Below are 25,169 nucleotides of genomic sequence, written 5' to 3' on the forward strand. Positions count from 1 at the left end.
CTCCACTGCCACCTTTTGGCCATTGGGTGGGGAGATACATTTGGCTCGATCTTAAACATTGAATTAGCTTGCAAAATGAGCAGGTAAAACCTTAACGTCTTCATTTGAATGTCTTCATCATGTTCTTCTACATTTGCTCTGAATTTAATGATTTCAATTGTTTATGCCTGTATTTGTGCCAGTTAGTTAAACACTGGTCAAACCTCCAGAGAGCAGCTGTATTTAGACAGGAGCTACAGAAAATGTCTGGAAAATTGAGTCGCGATGAAGAAGGCAGAAGGAGATAGTCTGGGTCAGGCATGTAGACAACCACAGGAAAATTTCCAGTAGGGAAGTGCACATCAGAAAGCAGCTTTAAAGCAACACTCTGCAAGTGTTGTTGGGCATGCTGTCACTGTAATAATCACGACGCAATAAAAGCAAATTTTACACTTAAAAGACTTCTCAAACTGACTTTTAATATGTTCCTCTTGCACTTGCTGGGCCTGATTCTGGCAGTTTGATTCACTGACTATCATTAGGTTAATGATAGCTGATGATATTAGGGGAATGAAAGTGACACCATTCCTGTTCCTGTTATTTTGAGGTAAAAAAGCCTGGTTTTGCTTGAATGTCCTGTTTTTAAAAAGCTTGTCCTCCTGTCTTAATGCTCTGCTAGTAACAGCGGCAAAAAAAAGTGTGACTCTCTTGGACTCTTTACTTTCTTTTGGGATTTCTTTGCAGAATAGTAAGTTGTTGTTGGTGCCTCCTCCAGCACCCGAAGTGACCAATATCCAGATTAGGTTTATTAGAACAGTAAATAGCAACACCCTCCATGTCAAATCCTCCTGTGATGCTACAGATGCATGTGTGAGGCTGTAAATGGAGCCCAGATGAGACGCCGAAATGCTGTTGTCTGTCAGATCATTTGAATTACAGTACATTATATTTGTTATTCTATATAATTTATACGATAACACCAATGGAATCATCCTACATCTGACTGTACCCACCTCATGCTCATGTTATTACCTAGCTTTAGGCTAAAAAGAAAGAATAAGAGCTTGTATTATAATTGTGTGCATGTTTGCAGTGGTTATGTTTCACTCTATTCAATGTGGTCCAGCCTCATACAACCACCAACATGACTGTTCTTAAAAATTGACTTCAGGTCTGTTAAAGTTGTTTTGGGCATATTTAGTGTTTCCTTACCATTGTTCTGTTTGAGTTCTGTAGCAGAGGCAAATTTCCTCTGTGCAACACTTGCTGATAGGCACGCGCTCGCCTTCTCTGTCCTCCATGCTGCAGGGCTGTGTAACTGGAAACACAGGGTGCTTATTGTTGTACACCCCCTCAGCTTGTAGCCAAGTCTATTTTCTCTCTTTTTTCCTCTGATTGTAGGAAAAAAAAAACACTGTGTATTTCTTTTCGGCCTCCCAAAGTTCTGCTGTTTACCTCCCCCCCAGTGCCCTGTATCCCATTATGAATGCTTTGAATGAAGTGAAGAGTGCTTTGTGTTAGTGGTAGTGTAATTCTCATTCTGTCCAATAGAGGGTATTGGTATTCAAGTTTTCACTTGTTGGTGAAAGGGCTTATTGTAGGTACATCTTTCCCAACTCCAGATTTTTGTCATCCTGGAAATGGCTGAATATGTTGTTTTGACTAATGTTTACCTAGTGAAATCAATTGTTTTAAAATTTAAGTTTAAGTGCTCTTGCAAACAGAATACAAGGCCTGCTGTTTTATGTCAATGACAGAACAGATTAATGTTCAGTTCCACTTGTGAAAATCACATTTCTCTAAAAACTGTACATCACTGGGGGGGAATTTTTTACAATATGCTATTTTATAGTGGCCCGTATGTGTTTACTAGTAGGAGTTAAAGGCAAAGTCCATATGTAATGTTCAAGCCTATGATTAGTCCAGGTTTTTGTGTCACGACAAAAGGAGTAAATTACACACACTTGTCACTGGAAGGAACAAATTAAAGGTAGACACAAAACACAAACAGCAGCCAAGGACAAGACACAAGGCCATGGCAGAGCCAGACGGCCATCACACTGAAAAGATAATTCTTTTCTATTGACATTGAAATATTGACACTGACATTTTGACACAAGTACTTTAAAAACGAATATAATAATAACAGTAAAAATGGTACCTAAATTATTACTATTTGAATTTCGTTGGGTTGTCAGACAATCATGACATGACATGTCTAAAGTTCGGGTGCTTCACATAAGTCAGAAGCAGAGAAAACTACCTTCACTAAGGAGGAACTTAAGTCTTTCAGAGTGTCAGTCAATCTGGACACTAACTGGACAGGCTTCTTTCTGTATGTGTATGTTAAGGAAGAAGCATTTTGCTCATCTGTCTTAGTACACACACACATACTCCCATACACATTTTTGTACAGCATATTATTACGTTATTATTATAATAATTATACACATTTTTTATACACGTAATTATTACATTATTATTATTACCCTTACATTGACCATAATATCACAACAAAATAATAATAAGCTAACATAACCCTGAAACCAAGTGTTAACCCTCAATAAGCCATTTAGGGCATGTACTTATACGAGTAACTAGATTAGGAGAATCTGTGAACGTTTTGCATCCATGGACCAGTGTTTTGGCATCCCTTAAACGTGACTTTTGGAAAATGGGTCGCAGAATGTAAGAAAATGTCAAAGCCCCACCCTTGCGTTTTCTTGAATACTACTAATACGTTACTCTCTTGCTCTTGCATTTGCTGTCGCTTTTTGTGTCATCATCATCTTCTACTTGTTGTGTTTGGAGTTTGGTTTGTCTTAGATTTTTTACCTTATTCCCTCTGGCTTGGTTCAAAGCTGCACACAGGTTGATTGTCTGGGCTCATGAAAAGTTTTCGTTTGAGATGGTTGCGCTTCTCAAAAGGGAAAAGCAATACTGTAAATACACTCTAAAATAAATGTTTATCATCTGTATTACATGCTTAAAAAACAGTAACTATTACCTTTCTTTTTAGATAATATCTGGTTTATTTCTTTGGCTTTTTAAATGATGATGATGCTAAATTAAGGTTATTTTTGTATGTTAGAAACAATTATATGGCCTATACATATGGTCAAATTCTGCTATAAAACAAATAATTCGGCTTAAAATGAAAGAAGTATTCAGTGGCTATATATGACTATTTATAGTCAAATGACTGTGTTATTGCTATTAATATATTTCTGTTTGTGTCCTGCAGATTTGCAGTGGGGCAGTTGCCTACTGTGTGTTCATGTGTTTGCCTACGTACTATAAAATCCTTCTGTCTCCCCTGCATCCACCAGGCAGTGAGAAGAAGTAGGCCGCTTAAAGATAGCTCCCGTCAGCCTCAATACTGCTTCCCAAAATATATCTGTTCATGAGAGTCATCTACTCCCCCCTTTCTTTTTTCTCATTCTTCTTCTGCTTCTTCTCCTCTTGAAATGGAGTGAGAATCAGCCTTCAAGATTTACAAATTCATAACCTGAAATATCCTGAGGTGTGTGTGTGGGCGGGCAACTGTAAACATGTGTGCTATGCATCATTCCTCTCACGTGATTAAGCAACTCCATTTTGAGGTCTTAAATTCTCACTTGGTTTATCTCAAAAGACGGATGACATCAGGATTGTACCATTGCTCCCATTAAAATTGGGGATATTTTTTATTTCCCTGTGCTTCAGAATTCAGGGAAAATCATTTCGGTTGTGAAAATTAGGGATGCAAACTTATCTGATACAAGTTGGTCTCCTTTTCCCCTCGATTGATGTAAAAACATTGAACCTCACAGATTGGTTTTATGAAAGTGACTTATGCAATCGCTGATCCAGTCAGCTAAATAAGGGCAGTATCTGGATCCAGTGTAGCACAGTATTCAAGTTAGACCAAGTTAGAGCTTGAATGGAAACAAGAACAACCTCACACCACAAGAACCAAGTGTTTGTCTTCCAGTTGCTCATAGTTACAAAACTCGGAGTTAACAATTCTCCAATTGGAAAAGCTTTACCCAACAAATATACCATACCTGCGGCCGTAGGCAGAGCACTCAATTCGTCACACTCTTTATTTGTTGTAGCAGGAAAAACACAGGTGAAACTGATTTTTTTTCCATGAAGTGTCACAGTGAGCAGATTGTGGGCCAGTATATGAAACACCAGCACCATAAACCACACTCATGTGAATGGATTTCAGTTACTATCAATGTCTCCTGCGCTTTTACAGATATGGCAGCCAAAATGTCTGCTGTGAAGAAGAAGATTTATCTGGGCTGTAGTCCCATTTCCAGACAAAATTGGACAATTCTGGAAAAAAGAGAGACAAGACACAATAGTGTCAATAGAGTCAGCACACAATATTCTTGTTATGTATTGTTGTTCTGTCACTATTACAAAGATGCAGCAGTAGCAAGATACTGGTAAGGATGCAGGGACCTCCATCAGTTTGGATTATTTTTCTCCTACGAAGTGGAGAAAGTTTTTGTCACTTTCGCTTTTGTGTCATCTTCCATTTCCAGTCACTGTTATAGATCCTGAGTGAACGCTACTCTTGTCATTGTTGTAGTTATGCAATGGGTGGCCTTTGTGCCACAAATGATTTCTGTAAAACTGCATCCTAGTGAATAACAGTGATAGCAAGGTTTATAGGGGAATAATGTAAGTGTTAATTGTTCTGTCAGTTTTGCCATCACAGTGACATTCATAATAATAATAATAATAATAATGATGACACTTAAACTCTGTGTGAAACAGATGCCAGAGTGCTAATGGCTTTGGATGCGTGTCATTCTAGAGTTGACTAGGGTTGGGAATCACAGGATACCTCACGATACATAGTCCATGATACAAATAATATCATGATACAATGGTGCTGTGATAATCAATATATTGCGAGAGAGTCATATAGCAGTACAGCACGATATCTGTCTAACTGAAGAAAACAAAACGTCTATGAAAAGTGCAGGATTTCTTATTTATTCACTACATAGACAACAAAGTACATGTTGAACGTGGTTGGGGAATCTCTTAACGTATCTTTCTCCACCATTATCCCGCTGTAACCTCCCTCTTCCTCCCTCTTCCGCCAAAGTTTCCCTCATTCACTTGAGCAGCGCCGCCGTGAGGCCACATCAAGTAGTTTACATTAGAGCGCTTTAATATGTTAAATAAATATCGATATTTGCCCTGGGGTATCGATTATCGTATTGCACGAGGAAGGACGAAGACATATCACCAAATCGATATTTTGACTCACTCCTGGATTTGACGGTATGGACGTCACTTCCTCCTTAACTTATATATGCATAGATAAGGAAGACTCAATGATGAGTGCAGGATGAGTCAATGAACAGAAAAGATGGCAGTTTTGATGTAAGAAAACTATGGCAATGATATGTGGCAATTAACAACAGATAAATTATAACACAGAAACACAGGATTAAAAAACTGGCAGACACACCTCACTCCACCCTAACAAATTGATTATTTTGAGGTCAATGTTAAATTTACCCTTGTGGTTTGTGGTTCAAGACCCCGCCATTTCTTTGGTTGTTTCTATGTACAGTATACACGTGTTTGCCTTACTGAAAAACTGGGGATTTGTCAGTTGTTGTTTTTTTTTCAAAATTGTATCCAGTTTGTGTTGCAGCAGATTCCATTCCCTTCCCCCACCAACCTGATGAAACTGGGTAAGGAAAGTAAATGAACAAAAGTCAAGTGCCTCTTCACATATTAGCTCCATGTTCCTCTTGCTATATGGATTCATTGCGACCCAGTGTGTACTTTGCCTTCCATTGGCCCATATTCACAGAGAATCAGGACAATGATTTGGCTCAAAGACATGCGTGTGCCTAATGTGGTCCTTTCATGTGGGAAGGCAGAACAGTATGGAGTCAGCAGAGAAAGGGGATCATTGTGTTACTCTTTTATTTCCATCTCAGACATGTCCCATACCCCTGACAGCCAGAAAATATGGCTGCACTGTTGGATGAATTTATTTAAATGATACTGTGTTAAAATACAATATGGAGTAGCTGTTTGGCAGTGGGTGATAATCTAGCATTATTCTACACTGTATAGCCTACAACATTAGTTTCTCATATTATTTTTTCAATCCAGTGATTATTTGGAGTTCAGTATTGAATGCTGTAAAATAGTGCACAGTTAAATCAAACATCACTTTGTACTTGGCATGGAATCTTACACAATATGGAGTGTTTACAGCTCAGTGAGGCTGCACTCCTGACTGCATGTTAACATGCTTTGTTTAGCTTGTCTGTTTACTATGTGGAACCACATACCACACTGAAGAAAAACAAATTCAGGAACATGTCACAAGCGTGACCTAAAACCAGATAGGAGGGCCTGTTGTTTTGTTAAACCCGTGAAATATATGTCTTTATATAGGCAACATTGCCCACAATAACCAAAAACACAGAGATATTAAAGACATAGCTGCCTCATTACCAAAGCTCAACAATTATTACTATTAACATTAATATCCTCATCCATCCTTCATCTATGACTTTTCTGAGGGTTGTGTGAAGAGTTGGAATCAATCCCAGATGAGATGATAGTGATGATATCATGTTATCATTCTCAAATGATGTTTCATAGCCATTCCCGTGTATGTCTCTCCTCAGTCTTCCTCTCTCATTTCCATTCTCTCCTTCTCTTCAACCGGTCGAGGCAGATGGCTGTGCACTCTGAGTCTGGTTCTGTCAGAGAGGGAGCTTTTTCTCCCCACTTGCTCATTGTGTGAGCTGTTGGGTCTCTTTACGATAACTGTAAGGCCTTACCCTTAAGTGCCTTGGGATAATTGTCTGTTATGAATTGGTGCTATACAAACAAAATTGACTTAAATTGAATTGAGTTACACTATATACTGTTACTGTTTCTGCCGACTGTGCCTGCATTTATTTATCTCTACCTTTGCTGCTGCTTCAGTGGGCATATCACATCAGTGACTACTGAGTAATACTTACTCACAAACAGGTATTTTATTAAAGAATGTGTGTGTATACATTGTATACATTGGCTCCCCATGTATGTCTGCATACTCCCTGGATGAGTAGTTGGTCACATTAACCTCAGGTTGCCCCTACAACCCCCACTGTATATTTTCACTTGCATGCTCGCATACATGTACATGTTCATACACACAAATACACCCACACACCAATATTGAGGTCAGATTGAGAGATAGATTCAGACCCCCCCACCCCCACCCACCCATCATGGCACACCCTCTGGCTAGCTCTCTGTGAGCTGTTCACCCATGTAGAAAGCCGACCCATCTGCCCTGAGAAATGGTGAGAAAGTAGATACAGATTGGGATGAAGGCAGAAATTAGGTTTAAAAAAAGGAGGGAGGATTTGGGGGGGGGACACAGATTTGAGCAGCCTTGCCCTGAGATACAGGATGTCATAACAAGGCAAGTGAGGGGGGAGAGAGAGAGAGAGAGCGAGAGCACGAGAGACAGTGAGAGAGAGCGAGAGAGGGAGAATGAGTCAAAATAGCAAGGAGAAAGGGGGAGGAGAATGTGCCTTAAGGAGAAAAGCATTACATTCTTGTTGGTGTGACAAGCAGACACCCCTATGCCTGCGCAGAAAGTGGAATGCTCCAGTTTGCTCAGGGCTCTGTTGTTGTGCAGAGATGTAGAAGGCCTGACAGAGCCAGCCAGAGAGAGAGCGAGGGAAAGGGAGAGAGAGACAAGAGAGAGACGGGAGAGACTCAGACACTGTGGATCCAGACCTTGGGTTTTTATTTCATCACTCAGTCCAGCCAGCAACACCATAGAGGAGGGAGGAGAAAAGGAAGAGGAGGACGGAAAGGGGCCTCAGTGACAGCAGGGAAAGTGAGAGACAAGGTGAAGGAGGAGAAGGAAGGAAGGAAAGGGAGAGAGGAAGGAGGCTGGGACATGAGGAGGGGCGTCTGACTGACATTAGTGCTCTCCTCAACAGCTCTCTCTCACACACAACCACTCACACACACAGATGTAGGCAGACACACAAACACACTCTCAGTCTGATTGTGCACTGCACAGTTGCTGCTCTTTTTTCTAATATCCTTTGCGGCGCCTTGTCCTCCATCCTTTCTTCTCAAAGCAAGAGGACAAGAGAGACACAGGGAGAGGAGGAAGAGGAGGAGGGAAAAGGAGGAGGGTAGGCAGTAACCCTCTCCTCTCCATTACTAGACACAGCAGAGAGATATAGGGAAAGAGGACCAACAGAAAGAGGCAGGAGCTTTCTCTTCTATTTCTGCCGTCTCCTGTGGTCCCTTGGCCAGTGAGCGGCAAACAGGCTCCGCTCATGTCCGTGAACTCAGAGAAATCCTCGTCCCCTGAAAGGTAACACCTCCTCCTTTTCTTACACTTCATCCTTATCATTTCATCCCCATATGTGTGTGTGTGCGCCCATCCATCTGTGTCTCTGTTGTGTCAGCTTTCACCCCAACCTTCTCCCATCACAAGCCTCCTCAGCACCTCCATGTTTTGCGTCTCTTTTTGTGTTTGTGTATGAGACGGTTTCTTCTATTGTCTGGGACACAATAGTCTTGATGGTTTAGCCAGGAATGATCACGCAGTGCTTCATTGCTGCATGGTGCTGTGTTATTTCAGACGGCCATGGTAACACAACATCCTTACCTAAAACATTCACTCCACACAACACCGACACTGACACACACTTGAGCTGCTGTTGCCTTCTGAGGCCACATCATCTCCTGTGACAACAATAACAAGAACACACACAATGTTTATAGCAGTGGTGCACAGAGCTTGCACAGCAAGTGTCAACACACATCAACAGAAGCACAATAACAACAGCATCATCATTATCATCATCATCATCAGCAGCAGCAGCAGCAGCAGCATTAGCAGCAGCAGCATCATCAGCAGCAGCAGTGTATCCCAGCAGTGTTGCAGGACAACGGCTCACCACATGACGCACTTCAGTGCATAGCATTGCTGAACAATGGCATCTCTGAATGCCACACAACGTGGACATAACAGACTCATTTTACTTTGACCGGCTGAAAGCGTTTGGCACATTTTGGATTTACACATTGCGAAACATGTTGTTATAATTTTATAATAGCCAAGTCACAAGGCATCACGTGTCACATGACACATTGTGATCAATTTGAAGTTCTCATTCACACACACACACATACAATTATAACATTAGCGTATTCACAACAGAAAATTTGAAGGCCAGTCGTGATTCAGGATTTATTTCAGATTTATAATCCCACCCTTTTCTTCTCTCATACTTATAATATACACCAATTACCAAGTCCCCATGACTTCCCCATGTACTTAGGAAAGTCTCCTGCTTTACAGAGGCTGCCATCTTTCACCACCATTTTTTCTGGAGCTGTCCAAATGGAAAATCCGGCCAGAGCATTCATGTCAAGTACTAAAGTGGACGCTTAATACACTGACAAAAAGAATCAGTTTCTAACTTGTTGGGGCAGGAATTGCCAGAGACACTACGATACAATATTATCGCGATATATAAGTCACGATACCATATTATCACAGCATTGCAAAACACAGCTCTAGTGAGAGTGATCTCTTGACACCATCTAGTGGACTGAAAGGTCACAAGCAATTGTGTGTTTTTAACCTTTTATATTTAATATAATTAATAATTTTCCTGCAGTACTATTTTTCTACTCTTAGTACTATTCTTTTATAAGTATTTGTGTGGTCTGCTGAAACGGAGTCTTTAATCTTAATCCTCAAAAAGTTTAATGTTTATTTGTAACATCAGTAAAAACAATGATGAAAAAAGTATCAAAAGCCATATAATACCACCACATGAAATATCGTGATATTTCACTGTATCAATTCTTCCCCCACTCCTACTAACTTGTACGAGAAGGCCACTGTAGTTCCCTGACACATTTGGGTACGGGATGGGTGAGCAGAGGGGTATGTTTGTTACAATCTGTAAAGCCACTAGTTGTCACGCACTGGACGTTAAAGGAACAAGAGCAGGTTGGAGAAATGTTTGAGCTATTTTCCCTAGCTCTGTTTTCAGCAGCAAATCTAAAATTGTAAGCAGATAAGTCATAGTGTGTGTCCCAACCTCTTGACTGCATTGATAAAATCCCATATCCATTCACATTTGCTCAGACCAAGCCCACGTCACCTCTCTCAGTTTGCAAATGTGGATTGGTCAGGTGCTGGAGGGTGAGGAGCAGGCAGGCAGGCAGACTGGATGACTCAGGTAGCCACTGATGCTTTGCCAATTCACACAACCTACCAGAAGGCCTCAGACTGGCACACTCTAACACAGCACAGCGGGCAAACAGATAGGGAGTAAGTAAATGGGTGATAACTGTATCAGGCAATATTACATGGGCAGTTGGGCACAGAGGAGATTACTGTCATATTGACAGGTTTTGATGAACAGAAGGTGAAGTTTAATTTAGATGAAAATAAAGTGACATAATGGCATCAGCGTCTAGTCAAGGCAACTAGGCAAAACCATAGCGGTATTAGGAATTGTAGTATCACTTTGAAGCTCTGGTGTGTGAAGGTTTATGGATTTCATCACTTGGCAAGTTTTCCCTTCCACTGTTGTTTTGGTCACAGCCATCTGACTGTAATTAAGAATAATGCACAAGTCCCTTGTTGCTTTGCAGGTAACGACAAAGAGCTGGACTCATTCTCACACGGCTGCCTTCTTTAACAGCTGCAGCTTCTCATATGACAATGACAACAATGCAGGTGACAGCCTGTTTTCTGGATCGCAGCGATGTCTAACCCTTATCGCTCAGAATTAAATCATGTACAGCTAATAACGCGATCAGTTAGGAACTTCAGAGGTTAACGTATTTGAAAATCACAAGCTGCATCAAAATAAGAGAGAGATTTTGCAGCTCTGTGACAAGCTGTGTTGCCTTTTGGACTGGATACATGCAGACACCAAACATAGCAGTTCTTACTCATGTAAAATATGATGGTGTATGATTAAACAAATGAATTTGCATACGTTGCAAGGTATGGGACTGTGCAGAAGTCTAAAGCTACTATTAGAGTTGCTGTTTTAGTAATTCTATACTGTAATTACTGTACAGTATAATTAGTTCTCAATCTCTTTCTTGTAAAACGCCTGGAAAATACAGTAAACATGTATGCAGTTTTAAAATATCGCGTTTTCTTTCTGAAAAACCCGGACTGGAGTGGAATTAATATTACTGGTAAAACCTGTGTTATCTTACTATTTTATGTTGACAGATAGTTGCGGTGAAAAAGGTCCATCACACCAGGTTTATTAAAGACATGCTTGACCATGACTTACACATGTTGTATGACTTGACAACTTGCTAATATATAAGGCCAACTTTCAGTCACATCATTCCAACTTCAAAAGCCAGTGATCACAGATTTAAAAAGAACAAAGCTGGTGGTGCCCAGAGACATTTGCACAATAGTGTATAATAGTATAATGGTGCAGTTTTTTGGGGGGTGGGAGGTTAACTGTTGGTTAGGCCTTTCAGACATCTCATAATTACCATTTTGGATATGATTGGTAGACTTAGATGCATCTTACAAGGGCATTATTTGTTTTGTTGTACATAAAGTTTCATCCACTGATTTTAAAATTGGACTACTCTCTTGTTTTGTCAGTGGTTTGAGTCAATATTGGGTAGAAGTTCAATATTTCTGTCTGCAACACCATCTGGGTCCTATCTGACACACACACACACACACACTGACGAGTCATAAGCATCACAATGCTGATTATCTAACCTTTATTCACTGTGCTCTGTCAAGAGATGTTTGTGTGTTTGTTTATATGAATGCTTTGTAACGATGAGGTGTTGGAATCTTAACAAATGATACAGAATGTGCATGTTGCATAGAGAATAAAATGGACATCTTGAGATGAAGCTGCTAGGTCAGTCCAATTTCAGAAATTAGTATTTAATCAACCATTTTTTGTATGTGTGATGTGTGATTGCTGGATCTGTCACTTGTCATGGACAGAGAAAAGCAAGGAGGGAACATGAATGAGGAAGAGAAGGATAGAAAAGGAGGAAGCGAGGTGATAAGAAAGGTCGGGGGCAAGAAAAGGTAGCAGGAGCGAATGATCAATGAGAATAAGTAACAGACAGTGCATGCAGGCTCACACAGCCATTAGCATCAGTACCTTAATATTTCCATTTCATCTCTCTCCTTTCATCTGACACCGGTTCAAACACAGTTTACTGGATACGTTCAAATACTCCTGTGTAGTCTCCTTGCTGCCTCCTTTTTAATTCACATGACTTATTGCTCTGTGATACAAAAACCAAAATTATTGTTTTACCTCAACCACGGAGGTTAAGTTTTTTTTTTGTCTGTATTTGTATGTGAGCAGCAGAGGAAAATAACAGATTGGAATATCATTTTTCTGGGGATGTACTGTAGGTTATTGCCCATGAAAAATATTATTTGATTCAGGTGGTGATCAGGATATGGATCCAGATAGAGGATTAAAAAAAAGTTCATGTGTATTGACAGATGGTTTGTGCTCACTGAGTGTTTCTCTAGACATTTTATAAACTTGATGAAATTCTTTGTGTCTTTCTCTCTTGAGGAAGAACACTAAAACTATATATTTAAAACTATTTTCTTTGTTCTCAGATGTAAATGTTTGCTGGATTCTGTGGTTTTGTACACTTGAGCAATATGGACATTAGCGTCAGGCATCATCTGTTCATGAAGTCGAAAGTATGGATTATGTAGATAGTGACACCAATTTGTAGTTAGAATGTTTTAAGGTTTCTGGATTATTTTTGGACACTTGACTATGAACAGTAAGATTATGGTAAATTTAGACAGCCATTTTAGTCATTTTCTTGCATAATGAAAAAAAACAGAGACCTTTGATTTAAAAATGATCATTCTTGGTTGATCGATATGAAGCAACAATTATTTGGAAGGAAAAGAATACATGGAGGAGAAGGACATTGGACAGAGAGCAGCAGAGGATGCAGAATGAATTATTGGAATGTGTCCAGTCAGTCAGTATAAGCCCTGCAGATGCAGCAAACAGCATGACATCGAGCAGCCATCACAATCACACATGTCAACCTTTGCTTTGACTGGCCTATATCTCCACCATCCACCATCTTCTCTGAGCTGACCCACATTGCCACAGACACACACAGACATGTGCAGCCTTAGCCATCACATGATATGAACATTATCCTTCCTGTTGCGCTCATAAAGAAACAGATGATTGCTTCACTTTGTTCCCTGCTCCTTCGTCTTTGTGTTTTTTTAAAATTATTATTCCATACAGTCCCCCACCTATTCTTCCTCTTTTTCTTTTTTGTGGGGACCACGGGGGAACCTAACCCAGGTCACTGCAAATGGGCCCTGTCAGTGATGGTGAATATAAATCAGCAGTAAATAAAAGATATGTGGGTTTGGATGTGGGTGTTTGTGTTGTCGATGCTGGCCTGAACATTTTCAGGCCTTGCAAACAAGTCTAACCTGGCTGGCATAGCACAACTTTCTCACTGGGAATTTCCATCCTGCTTGATGATCTAATGTTGGTTTGTCAGTCACAAATAATCAACATTCAAACATTCAACACCCCGGAACAAGACACCTCAGGAGTAGTGTGTCGAAGGCGTCCGCCATGTTGAAACTCACACTGAATGGGTCATGTGATCTGGTCCCATGTAGGCTCCTGTCCAAGCATGAGCGGCTCACCAGGGTTTCGGTGTCGTTAGGTGTCAAAGATCATGCAGCGGTGTCAGTCGATTGAGCTGAGAACAACATTTGGGCCTGTAGTTTTTACCATGCTTTTAAAAAAAAGGGATGCTTTTACCATGTTATTGTGTGGTGCAGCCACAAAACTGATTCCATCATCATCTATATAGCTACATCCTTCAAGGCAACAAAAATAAAGGAATAAAGGAAATTATTTATATAGTGGATGGATGGATGTAGAGGTTGACTATATGCTTTTCTAGGGCCAGTGTTGATAATTTGGAATCAGGACATGTATATACACATACATACATTGTCTGTATCTCAAATCTGTATTTGGAATCTGCAGTTATCACATTGAGAATGTGTAAATGTAATGAAATGAGCAACAATTCATTATTCTATTAATTAGATAATAGGAACCCTATGCTGATCATTTAAAAAAAACAAACATTAGCCTGATTATTTGGTCTAAAAATAAACAAAGGAAATGACAAAATAATTATAATTAAATCACAACGGGATGTTTGGCTGAACCAGAATATGAAACTGAGACTGGTTTCTGTCAGACATAAGGTGCTGCCTTTCAATGGGTGTTTTCATCACAGAACAATTTCCAGTAAAATAAAGGTTTATCATCCCTCTGAAGCTTCATCATCTATGATATGTTGCGGTCTATAACCTGGCTACACACTCCTCGTTGGAAAGTCTGGGTTAATGGTTGCAAAACTTGTTTTTCTTTTCTAACATAATCCTCTATTCTCAGCACAACTGATAATGCGCAGTTAATTTTGGCAAAAGCAGGACATTTGCACAAAACTTTGATTGTTGACACAGCAAGGATCAAGAAAGCTTATCATTTCATTGAGTTCAGTTTACTTCTGCCTATTTGTGTCCACCGCCGTCCGTGGTGACTCACTGTGTTTACATGAGCAGCATAGCAGTCTTCTCATCTCTTTACTATCGCCTTCTCTTTTTGTCTTTATTTGTCTTTCTCTCTCTTCTTATCTAACCTCTGTTTTAAGTGTCTCACTGGGAACCAAATCACTGGCACAGTTATGGAGACATTGCACCAAATTTATTTATTACATTTATTTATTTATTTAATGATATTATGTGATTAACATCCACCATTGAAAGGCATTGAGATGCTTCACAAATTTCATATTAAGGAGCCAAAACATTGTTCCACTGTTCTATAAAATGTAATTTTGCATTTTGCGTATACTGTTACCCATCAGCTGTTCTCTATGGGTTATTAATTAATTTTAATAAGCAATGCCAACCAGTCTCATAATAGACTGCATTTCCATTATACTTGTTAAAAGGTCTCTTTTATTCTCGTTATCTCATGGTGTCAAGACTTAAGCTGCAGTATGGATATTTAACATGAGGCTACGGTCTGTCTTTATAACTATGTATCGTCAGGGTCTGTGTATCACTGTGTATGTTATACTTGACAGAAGCAGGGGCATGGTGGAAGAGAGAGAATGAGAGAATGTGATAACACATTTTGTAATATTTTGGGTATGTTTGGGGGAGGGGGGGGAGACCGATCACCCTCAGAGGAAGCGAGAAAAGAGTTGATAAAGCCATAGGAAGAACGGCGGAAAAGGGAAAGCCCAAGATAGAGACGTGGAGACCAAAGAAGCTGGTGGGGATTCTCACAGATGCAAAGATGAAATAGCAGACGGTTGAGTAGAGGAGGGAGAGTGAGGTTGAAGATGGAAGGAGAAGATAGATGGCTCTCTGCAGACTTGCGCAGTATGTTGGGTAATGCTAGGTCACTAGGGGACTCATCTGTACTGATGCTGCAGCGCTGAAGCAGTGGAATGATAATGGCCTGTTTGTGTTTGTGTGTGTATAGGAAGGTATGTGTTTGTTTGTGTGGCGTTTGTATTCACATGTGCCGCAAGAGTACCACTTTGTCTCTCTTTGTGTCCCGCTACTGTCTCTCCCTCCACTGAGTCACTTGTCTGCTCCAAAACTGAGAGCAGTATTGTGTGTATTGTGTCTGAGGAGGACACTGTTTCACTGTTGTTTCTCCTTCTGCACCAGGGTCAGGAATAGTTCTTCTTTTCCTCATGTAAGTCCCTGAGCAGGTTTGGTGGGGTCACTGACCTTTGGACTCACGAAAGTCCTTCAGTTTGGCACCGTAGGTAACTTGGCTCTGATTCTGCTCTCTAGTTTGACAGCAGTGTGGTGACAGAGCAGCCAATAATGCCACAGTGGGTGTCTGGTTCACTTTTGCCGCTAACACACACTGTTGGACCAAGCATGGCAATCCTGATGTAGTTGTATTGTGAAAAAACTAAATTTGAAAACAAATTTTGCTTATAGGTGATTAGTACTCAATACTTGCTTAATTTATTGCTCATGAATATTTGTAATCATAGACAATGGATGCATTGATTAGTTATTGAGCCAATACTGTACAGAGCCACATCAAATAATTTGATAATCTCCAACCAGTAATTATACAAGTGAACTTGAGCTCCTTTTTTGTTGATAGCATTTCCTAAATATTGTGACTGCAGAGTAATCTATGACAAAAAACTCAAAATTGATGCCTCATGATGTTATTGATGTATGTACTTATTAACGACTGATGTGATGTGCAAATACTGAGAGAAAAGCACATTCACAAATTTGAAAAGCTGAAACTAGATAGTCGTTGCAATTCTGCTTAAATTCTTTTAAAATGATGAAAATGAATGCATTCTTAAAATAGCTGCTTAATTTTGAGTGAAATATTTTATGTATTTTATGTATCATAATCTGACCCATGACAACAAAATAGTACATATAAGTAAGTATGTCCTCTAAAACTAATTAATATGACTGTAGTTTCCTTCACAAAACTTTGTGGTATATATTTTGTTTTAAGTAGTAAATTGAAATGTTGTACATAAATGATAAGTGTTACAGATTAGGCTTACATCTGCATCGGAGATCTGCCTGCTGACAGATTAAGGGATAATCCACCACACAGGTCATTATTTTTAATTAGCTCAAATTTCCGGCTGCTCATACAGCCACTCAGCGTTATGTTTGAAACCAGGTCCTGATTTTACTCTTTGACAGCAGGCAGTATTTCTGGGAACGCCGTTGTCTGGATGCTTAAATGACATGTAAAGTCTTTCCAGGGAGTTCAGAGTGTATTTTAGGCAACACGATTCATGTAATGCTCCTAGAGATGGAGAGATGCCGCTGTGCCGTGGGTGTTGCTTTTCAGATCTCTATGTGACATACTGTGCGTTTGTGTCGCCATGTGTATATGAAGTAGATGCATCTATCGGTCTGTGCTGTAGTACGTACAAGTGTGTGTGTCCCTTCATTATGTGCTCACACAGTCCAGACCCGAGTGTGCATTGAGTAGGATCTTTAACAGGTGGGTGTCACTGGCCCACGTGACCACTGCTGGAATTCAAGGCTTGGTTCGTCTTGCCTCGCCACTGCTGTGTCCGTGAATCTTCAGCAGAGAGCAGAGGGACCTACTGTGTTTATTCTGATCCTCCATCCATCCTTATTTCCTGACTCATGGAGTTTAGCCCGTGTCTGTCCACGAAGAAGAAATGGGGTCTGGCTTTGTGTGTACTTCGCCTCCGCCACAGGGCGCTTCGAAAAAGGTAGATGGAGAAAAGGGAAACATTAAATGTCAAAGGGGGGGTTGGATTGACAAGACTCAAAGGCAAGGTATGGATTATTGTTTGTATATCAGTGTTTCAGTCCTATTTTATGTGCTTTGCATTGTATTTAACAAAGCAGACTTGTGTAGAAGAGGAAAGAATGTAGCATTTATTGACAGGACAAAAATGCTAAATTATATTTTTGTATATCCAATGCCTCCAGGACTGTAGCGGATTTGTTAATAACAGCAAAATATTTATTTCTTCCAAAACTCAGATATGGGGTAGAGGATGAGTTGGAAGTGGATAAATGCATCGATGAAGTCAAAAGTCAAGGCACTTTATTTTCTGTCAATTGTCTTGATAATGAATTAACTTCATTAACTATCATTTTATAATTTTATATTCTCAAACTGAATATCACTGTGTTTAAGCTGCACAAAGCGTATTTGATATATGGGTCTGAGTCAAGTCCAGATTTCAGACATGCACTAAAATATCAGTCGGTAGAGCTGGCATCTATTGCAGTGACCTGGTATGATTTCAGCCGGTCCTTTGCTGTGTGTCTTCTACCCTTGAAGACCTCACTGTCCTATCCATTAAATAAGAAAAAAAATGCAAGTGTTTTTTTTTTTTTCAAGTTATTGTATTAAAAGGCAACTATAGGCAAGCTGTTTATTCAGCACATTATAATTTATCAATTTCCATTTTATTTTTCACATAAAATACACTTCCTCTGGATTTTTAATACCGCAGCAAACACATTATTCCAAAACCTCTCTTACCAAATGTTCCTGGCTCTGCTCATTCTGGCCTAAGCCTATACTCTCCATAGCTCTGTGGTTTTAGTCAGGTCATTTATTGTGTGCGTTCCTGCAGCAGATGAACTTGGGTTTTGTGAGTGGAAGGCAGCAAACATTTGTCATGAGCCCAACAGAGCGCTATTAACAAGGCCTTCTTTTTCCATTGTGATCTATTTAGAACAAAATACCTCTGTCTACACAACATAATTAATCTAAATGAAAACAGTTGTGATCTAAAATAAATATGGGGAATTATCTGCTCAGCCATGTAGTGGATAGAGGGAATCCTCTGTCCTCATTGAACCACGCTCTCTATTCTTTTTTTTCCTCTTTCCGAGATGAGGTACTGTTATGTTTATAAAACATATTTTTAGACCTGTACTAATGGTGACAGCTCTCAGATTGGCAGTGATTATGAGAAGTGATTGCCTCTGAACACTCAACTGTCTGTTACTTCACATTGTTACCTAGCCTGAGCTGAGGCCTTGGGTATCAGTAAATACCCATTGGAGTGGAGAGAGCTGCGGCTACATTGACGATAATAAAGTCTCAAACAAGCTATTACATGATTTCTTAGTTACCCATAATCATGGTGAACTTGGGCCGATTAAAATACCTTTCATGGAAAAACAGAGCCTGTAGAAGTTATTTATGATTACCTATGGTTTCATGATGCTGTTGTTTTTGTTTGTAGGGTTTTAAGTAGCCAAACTTTAGTCTGCCAGAAGGATGTCAGATCTATCTTGGCTTAAAGGTTTAAATTGGAAGTTTCTTCTTGGCCTTGGAAACCATATTTGGTGAAATCTTTGGCTTACTGGCTGAAGTTTGTGATCACGGTCTTGAGAGCTAAAGAACTTGTTATAGCTCTGTTTTCCTCTGAGACAGTGTACTCACACAGCACTAGTTGCAGCATGATCAACTGTCAGACCATAGCCAGGTTTTCATGGATCTACTTGAGTAGTACACTTACTCATCTTATTCAACTGGCCCAGAATATGTAAGAATAGGATAAAGTACAACCAACGTAGAATTATTACAAATACTCAAATATCTGATTAGTTTGATGATTAAAAAAGTTGATCTGTTGATGCGACTATTCATGTTACAAGACTGAACAATGTCACCAGCATTTGCCACCATGAAATTCTAATTTGTGGCCATGAAATATTAATTTGTGTGCTCAAAATACTAATTTGTGGTCACAAAGTAGTATTTTGTGCACACATTATACACCTTTTGTGACAAATTAGAGTTTAACTTTCCCCCCCAAGTCATGTCTGGGGCTCTGTAGATTGTGCAGAAATAAGTAGCTGCATTCAAGACCAGGGTCTTTGAATGCATCTCATTAGCTGCTCCTCATAGCTCAACACACTGAGCCCTGCATTATTTTCATTAGCTCTCATGCAGTGGAGTTTAGAATAATTGACAAATAATGTTGAATATTCAAATAAAATTTTTGATTGAAATGCCCATCCCTGGTAATATTGTGATATGGATCTAAATCTGTACAGAAGTTGTGGAACATCATAGGTCTGTGGGTTTGGGCTAAAGGACCCCGGTTTAAGGATATATAAGTCTGAGCGCAGTAGCAGCATTACTAACAGTGAGTGGTAATCTAGTAATGCTAGTGCTGACTAGTTAAGTTGACTGGTGATTGGTCCTTGGATGTGCAGGAGATTTGGTGGGAATCAGGAATCAAAAAAGCCACACTGTAAATTTTTCTTTTGTCTACATATATACAGTATGTGCTGATTTTTTCTTCATTGAATGACAGTATGACCAGTTTGACACCGTAGGCATTTGGTTGGCTGGATTCTTTTCATTCCCAATTTAATTGCTAGTAATAAAATACCAGGCTCTACTTTTAAATCTTGCCATGCCAAAGGAAGGAAAAAGGAAAAACCTGTTCATTTGTCCTGATCTGCTCTAAAATGTTATTGGTTCTTCCTTGTGTCATCCCTCATACCTCCAGAAAATCCCAATTCTGTTGTTTGTGAGTTATCCAACAAGCAAACAAGCAATGAAAATACCACCTCTTTGACAGAGGTAATGAAAGGTTTTTTTTTTTACTCTGGTTTTATATACAGCATTTGTGTATTACGGCATGAGCACCTATAGGGGTTTTTTTTGTTTGTGTTTTACATGCATGCATGCTCATGGCTTTTTGTGACGCTCTCATGGTGGTTGGATGTGATCTCCACAATACCAGGCTTTGTGGTTGGCTGATGTCACCGGAATGTATAACTACAGAATGCATTATGTGAGTGCACCATAGAAAGATGAGTGTAAAGGGCACTACACAATTAAAGATATAGCAGATAGCCATCGGCTCTGTGTACAAGATGTGAGTAATTCAAGAGGTCCAGATAAATGGCTTTATGGGCACGGGAAATGCACAAAACACACACGTGGAAGCACAGAAATACAGACAAATTGTATGAGCAGGAAGAGTTTTATCCTGGTTTGCATGGCATGTGGATGCTGGTCATTGGATTTCAGAGATTAAATATACCTGTCACTTCATTAGCCTGCCTTTAGGGTGTGTAATATGTGTTTGCAGAGGAGTCTAAAACACAGCATAAGTTGACTGGTTTCTATCACAGTTCTGCCTCAGATGGGCGTCTGCATGCAGTTTATGGTGCACTATATTCATGCATGCTATAGGGGCTTCTTATAGATTTTTCTCTGCAGCTTCGATTGCCTCTTATCTTTGACTGTGTTGTTGCTTTTTGTAAGCAATGCATCATGCAGTGTATCTACTGAAGAGTTCAGTCATTGCTGCGTAGCATGTGGCCTTGTATCAGTTGGCTGCCTGTGGGGAATTTCTGCAGCAGTCAATTCAGCCTCTACAGACTGGACTGAACCATGTGACACAAAACGGAGACTATTAATGTTGTCCTGTACCTGAGTAAGGGGAGAGTAGCTCGGTATCATGTGTAATACTTGGACCATATTTGTGGCGCTTATTTAATGTGTCAAATATATAGATTACTCAAGTGATGTTTGTCTACATTTTGCTTTTCCCTTGTTCATCGTATGTGAAGGAAATACAGTTGTTGTAGCTGCTCAGGAAACAAAGGAGAGTTGAAAATTAGCCATACAAATCTCAAAGTGAGGCATAATGAATTAATGAGCTACTTTATTAAGCAGACAAACAAAAGACACTTCAAATAAGAGAAATATAAAAGCTGCTCTATAAGAACTTTTAAAATAACAAAACACATTAATAATAATTAAAAAAAAACAAGCTGTATTAAGTAGTGCTGCCATTCCTTATTGCTTTGTCTTACTGATTCATTATGTTTGCCACAGGAAACAAATTGAAATTGCATTTCAAGATTATGACAGAGGACAATTCCACATTTCTATTGTATACTGTGTAAGAATCCAGCATTAAATCAGGACAGCCATAATTTAGCAACTATAGGTTATATTGGGGCAGTGCAGCCAGTGACGTCACTGCATCCTGAAAATAGCAGCAAGATCTCAGCTGAACACACAGACAGATACTCCGGAGGAGGAGGAGGAGAGGGAATGAGTCAGCTGTCCTGTCGACACAGGCCAAGAAGGAGAAATGAAGAGAATGAAAGATTAACGATGAATCAATTGCGGCAGAGACTCCCGGGGTGCACAAGCAGAGCTGAAGGACACCCTAGGTCTGAATCCCACGCCTTAGCATTGAGAGTGGAGGATAATGCTCTTGTTGCTAAGGAATACCTGTTACCTTGGTGATAACAAGACATGTTTAAGGATGAGTCATCAAGTTCAAACTTGAGAGTGGCCAACTGTTTCAGTCGGCAACACGATTGTCACTGAAGCGACATTTCAGAAGAAATGTGGATAAAATGAATTGAGACAAACAATCAAAACACAAGTGTGAAGAGGTGTTAATATTAATAATTTACTGAAGCAAAGAATATACTTTTCAGTAATTTGCATACAGTGATTTGTGTTGGATAGAAGAGAACTCGGTGTACACAAGTTCCAAAACAACAAACAAAGAAAAAACCCGAACCAACAGAGGTTGGAACAGGCTGGTATGCTCAGACGAAGTTAATCTACCTAATCTATCTGTGAAAAGCAGACAGTGGAGCGGGACGTGGACTCACACGCCAGACACTCAGACACAGGTTGTAGAACGCAGTAGTATTCAAGTGATGCAAAAAAGTACATGGACAGACAGTCAGAATAAGCAAAGGTACCAAAATCAGATTATTATTAGATTAGGTTAATTTTTAAACTCAATTATCATTTAATATTGACTGGGAATTAATAAGTAATTTCAAATCATTCTTCATATTATTTAAACAGCCTTTAGTTCTGAAGAATTTATATTTGTGGATAAAAAATTTGGAAAAAGACGAGGCTTTAGCAGGTTTATACGACCCGGTCAAACCTTTGTTTGTTCGACTGTTGAAAATGATCTGCTGTGAAAAATGAATAACTATAGACTCGACTGCATTGGTTGAATAGTTGACAGTTAACATATATGATGTTGTTGTTAAACTATTGATACGAGTGAAATTGTGTTTTATTTCTGTACAAGTTCTGTTGTTCAATCTATCTGATGTTCAAATAAGAAATCCGTGTGGAGAGACGTTGTGCTTGTAAATCATATTCCATCTTAGTGACATTTAAGGGAAATGATTTGTCTTGTTTATGTTTGTCTCTTAGCCTCTCAGAGATCAGAGATATCACATGCTAGTGTCTGTGTTGATACATCTCTATTTCCTCCTCAAAATAAAACAGGAAACGGCACAGGATGAACAGATTATAATAAGATGTTGTAGGACTTCTGTGTTAATTGTCCCATTTCAAATGGAGATGCAGTTAATACAATCTCTGCATAGAGGATCTTCTTTAGCAAGCTTCAACTCCAGAATGCACAAAAATGCCTGGTTTGTTCATTCGTGACGGACAGTAACAGAAAAACCTGACAGTGCAAGATGGTGGCCACTCTTGCCTAAAGTACATATGAAAGTGTTAGTCTAAGGTTATTATTTTAAAGGTATTGTAAATTTATCAAAACATACTTATGGTATGTTTTAATCAAGGTTATAATGAACCATACTGAAAATGTTTCGTAGAGCCATTGGCTGTAGCCTCCTTGACACACAGACTATGTTGCAATGTCACCTGACTTCCTCTTCAGCATCCATCCACACTGCTCCAGTGTGATATGACTCTTTTATGCAGTTTCATGTTATTGCTGTACACCTGCAATGTTTCACCATCAGAGAACAGAGAACAATATACATAACTACAAAGAGGAGCTGTGTTTGCTGACACTGCACTCTTTCAGGTGTTGACACCGAGTTTGTATTTATATCAAAATGATGGCCGTGTTTTTATTGTACATGTGGAAGTTGTTTTAACTGTACACTGTTGCCATGTTCAGTTCTGCCCCCTCATGTCAGCGATTAATAGGAATAATGCTGTGCAGAGTCTGCAGCCATGAGGGCAGGGTGTGAGGAGGGATTTACTGCTGGTGATTGGTCAGTGGCGTGGCAGTTCCTCCTCCCTGTGGATGTGGTCAAATGAAATCATCATACATAGCCTTTTCCATCGCTGTCATGTGGAGCTTTGTGACAGAACTGGTTTTTCGCATTCGAATGAGGAATCTGGGATGGAGCCTTGAAACAATCGAACATCAAAACATGTATGGATGTTAGACACATTCGGTCAGGTTGGTCTCTTGTGGCGGTGCGCTCACTTGCAGCGGCTCTCTTTTCTTTCCTTTTCTTTCCAATTGCACGTGATAGACGTCTTTTGAAGTTTTGTTTTAGACGATTTAGATGCTGGACACATGAAAGTATATCAGGCTGTTTAACAGAGGTGCACATGCCAATCATGGGCGTGAGAGCAGTGTGTGCGTGTGTGCTCTGGTCTTGGGTTGGGATGTCAGAAGCAGTCTGGACATGCACACAGACATAACAAGATGCTGCAGGAGGTTACGCACGTTCTGCAGGTTGTAGACTGAACCTCTCCTGTCTGAACCTGCGGCCCACAGTCACATGTTATGTTATGGCACCACCACTGTGTGTATTCAGTCAGTGCTGCAGTCATTCCCAGAGAGAGAGAGAGAAAGCGAGAGAGAGTGTGTGGGAGGAAACCAGATTTCTCCAACCCATGTGCACACATGCACACAGGGAGAACATGCAAACTCTGTACATAAAGACCCTTATTTTGTCCCCCATCTTTTACGTTCATGCTTGTATTTCATTGATGGCTCAAAAATAAAAGGCACCAAGTTTAAAAAGGAAATGATGTGAACCCAGGACCCTCTGTTTAAACTGTTTAAACATACAGTATATCCTTTATATAACCAGGTAAGAAAAGTCTTTGTCATTGAGATTAAAATCTCTTTTCCAAGAGCGGCCTGGCCAAGGTGGCAGCATCAGTAGACTTCATAAAAACAGACAAACCATACAGAAAACAACCACCACAACACAAACAAACAGGTCACTTATTAAAACTCAATTACAGCAGCTACGTCCATCGAGAGAACGCTTTTCTCTGATGACGGGGCAGCATATTTAAAAGCTTTTTTTTTTCCCAAGCTCTGTTCTCACACTCACACAGGGTCAGCATCAGGAGAGAACAAAGAGCAAAGTGAGTTTGATTACGGACCAAGAGTTCACAGAGATACGAGGGGAGCGGTCCAAGAATACATTTGTACGTTAACCACAATTCAACTTTGGCACACAGAATACAGTGATGAATGGGATTCCTATGACCTGTGATAAAACGGAGGGTGACAGTGATATACAGTGTCCAGCTTTTTGAGGTATTGATCATGAGTTGTGTTTATGAAACCTAAATAGTCCACTAGTGGCAGATAAGTTGCTGTGATTAAATATTGCCACACCTGACGAGAAAAGCGGGGTCTGTTCCCAAAAAAGAAGCCGAGCTTTAGTTTTAGTGTTGATACAAGGTTATCAATATGTAGTTTAAATGTCAGGCTCTGATCAATGATAACTACTTATATGAATGGATTCTCTCTATTTAAGTTCCTTGAGCATTATT

The 25,169-nt window shown here is 39.8% G+C and overlaps 1 protein-coding gene across 6 annotated transcripts in view; it reads left to right on the top strand.

The window, feature by feature from the left end:
• srpk2 (SRSF protein kinase 2) overlaps positions 1-25,169 on the top strand; it is a 54,750-nt gene that overhangs the window by 6,282 nt on the left and 23,299 nt on the right. The window contains exon 1 of one of the 6 annotated variants that reach the window (XM_044036361.1): positions 7,560-8,344. The exons of 4 other annotated variants lie outside the window; for them this stretch is intronic. In XM_044036361.1, coding sequence (XP_043892296.1) covers positions 8,307-8,344 — 38 coding nt within the window. In that variant the 5' untranslated portion in view covers positions 7,560-8,306. Of the gene's footprint in view, positions 1-7,559; positions 8,345-23,763; positions 23,803-25,169 lie in introns of those variants that run through there. One more of the 6 variants, XM_044036362.1, reaches the window with a different exon arrangement.

The sequence above is a fragment of the Solea senegalensis genome, linkage group LG10 (assembly GCF_019176455.1).
Source record: "Solea senegalensis isolate Sse05_10M linkage group LG10, IFAPA_SoseM_1, whole genome shotgun sequence".
NCBI classification, from domain to species: Eukaryota; Metazoa; Chordata; class Actinopteri; order Pleuronectiformes; family Soleidae; genus Solea; species Solea senegalensis.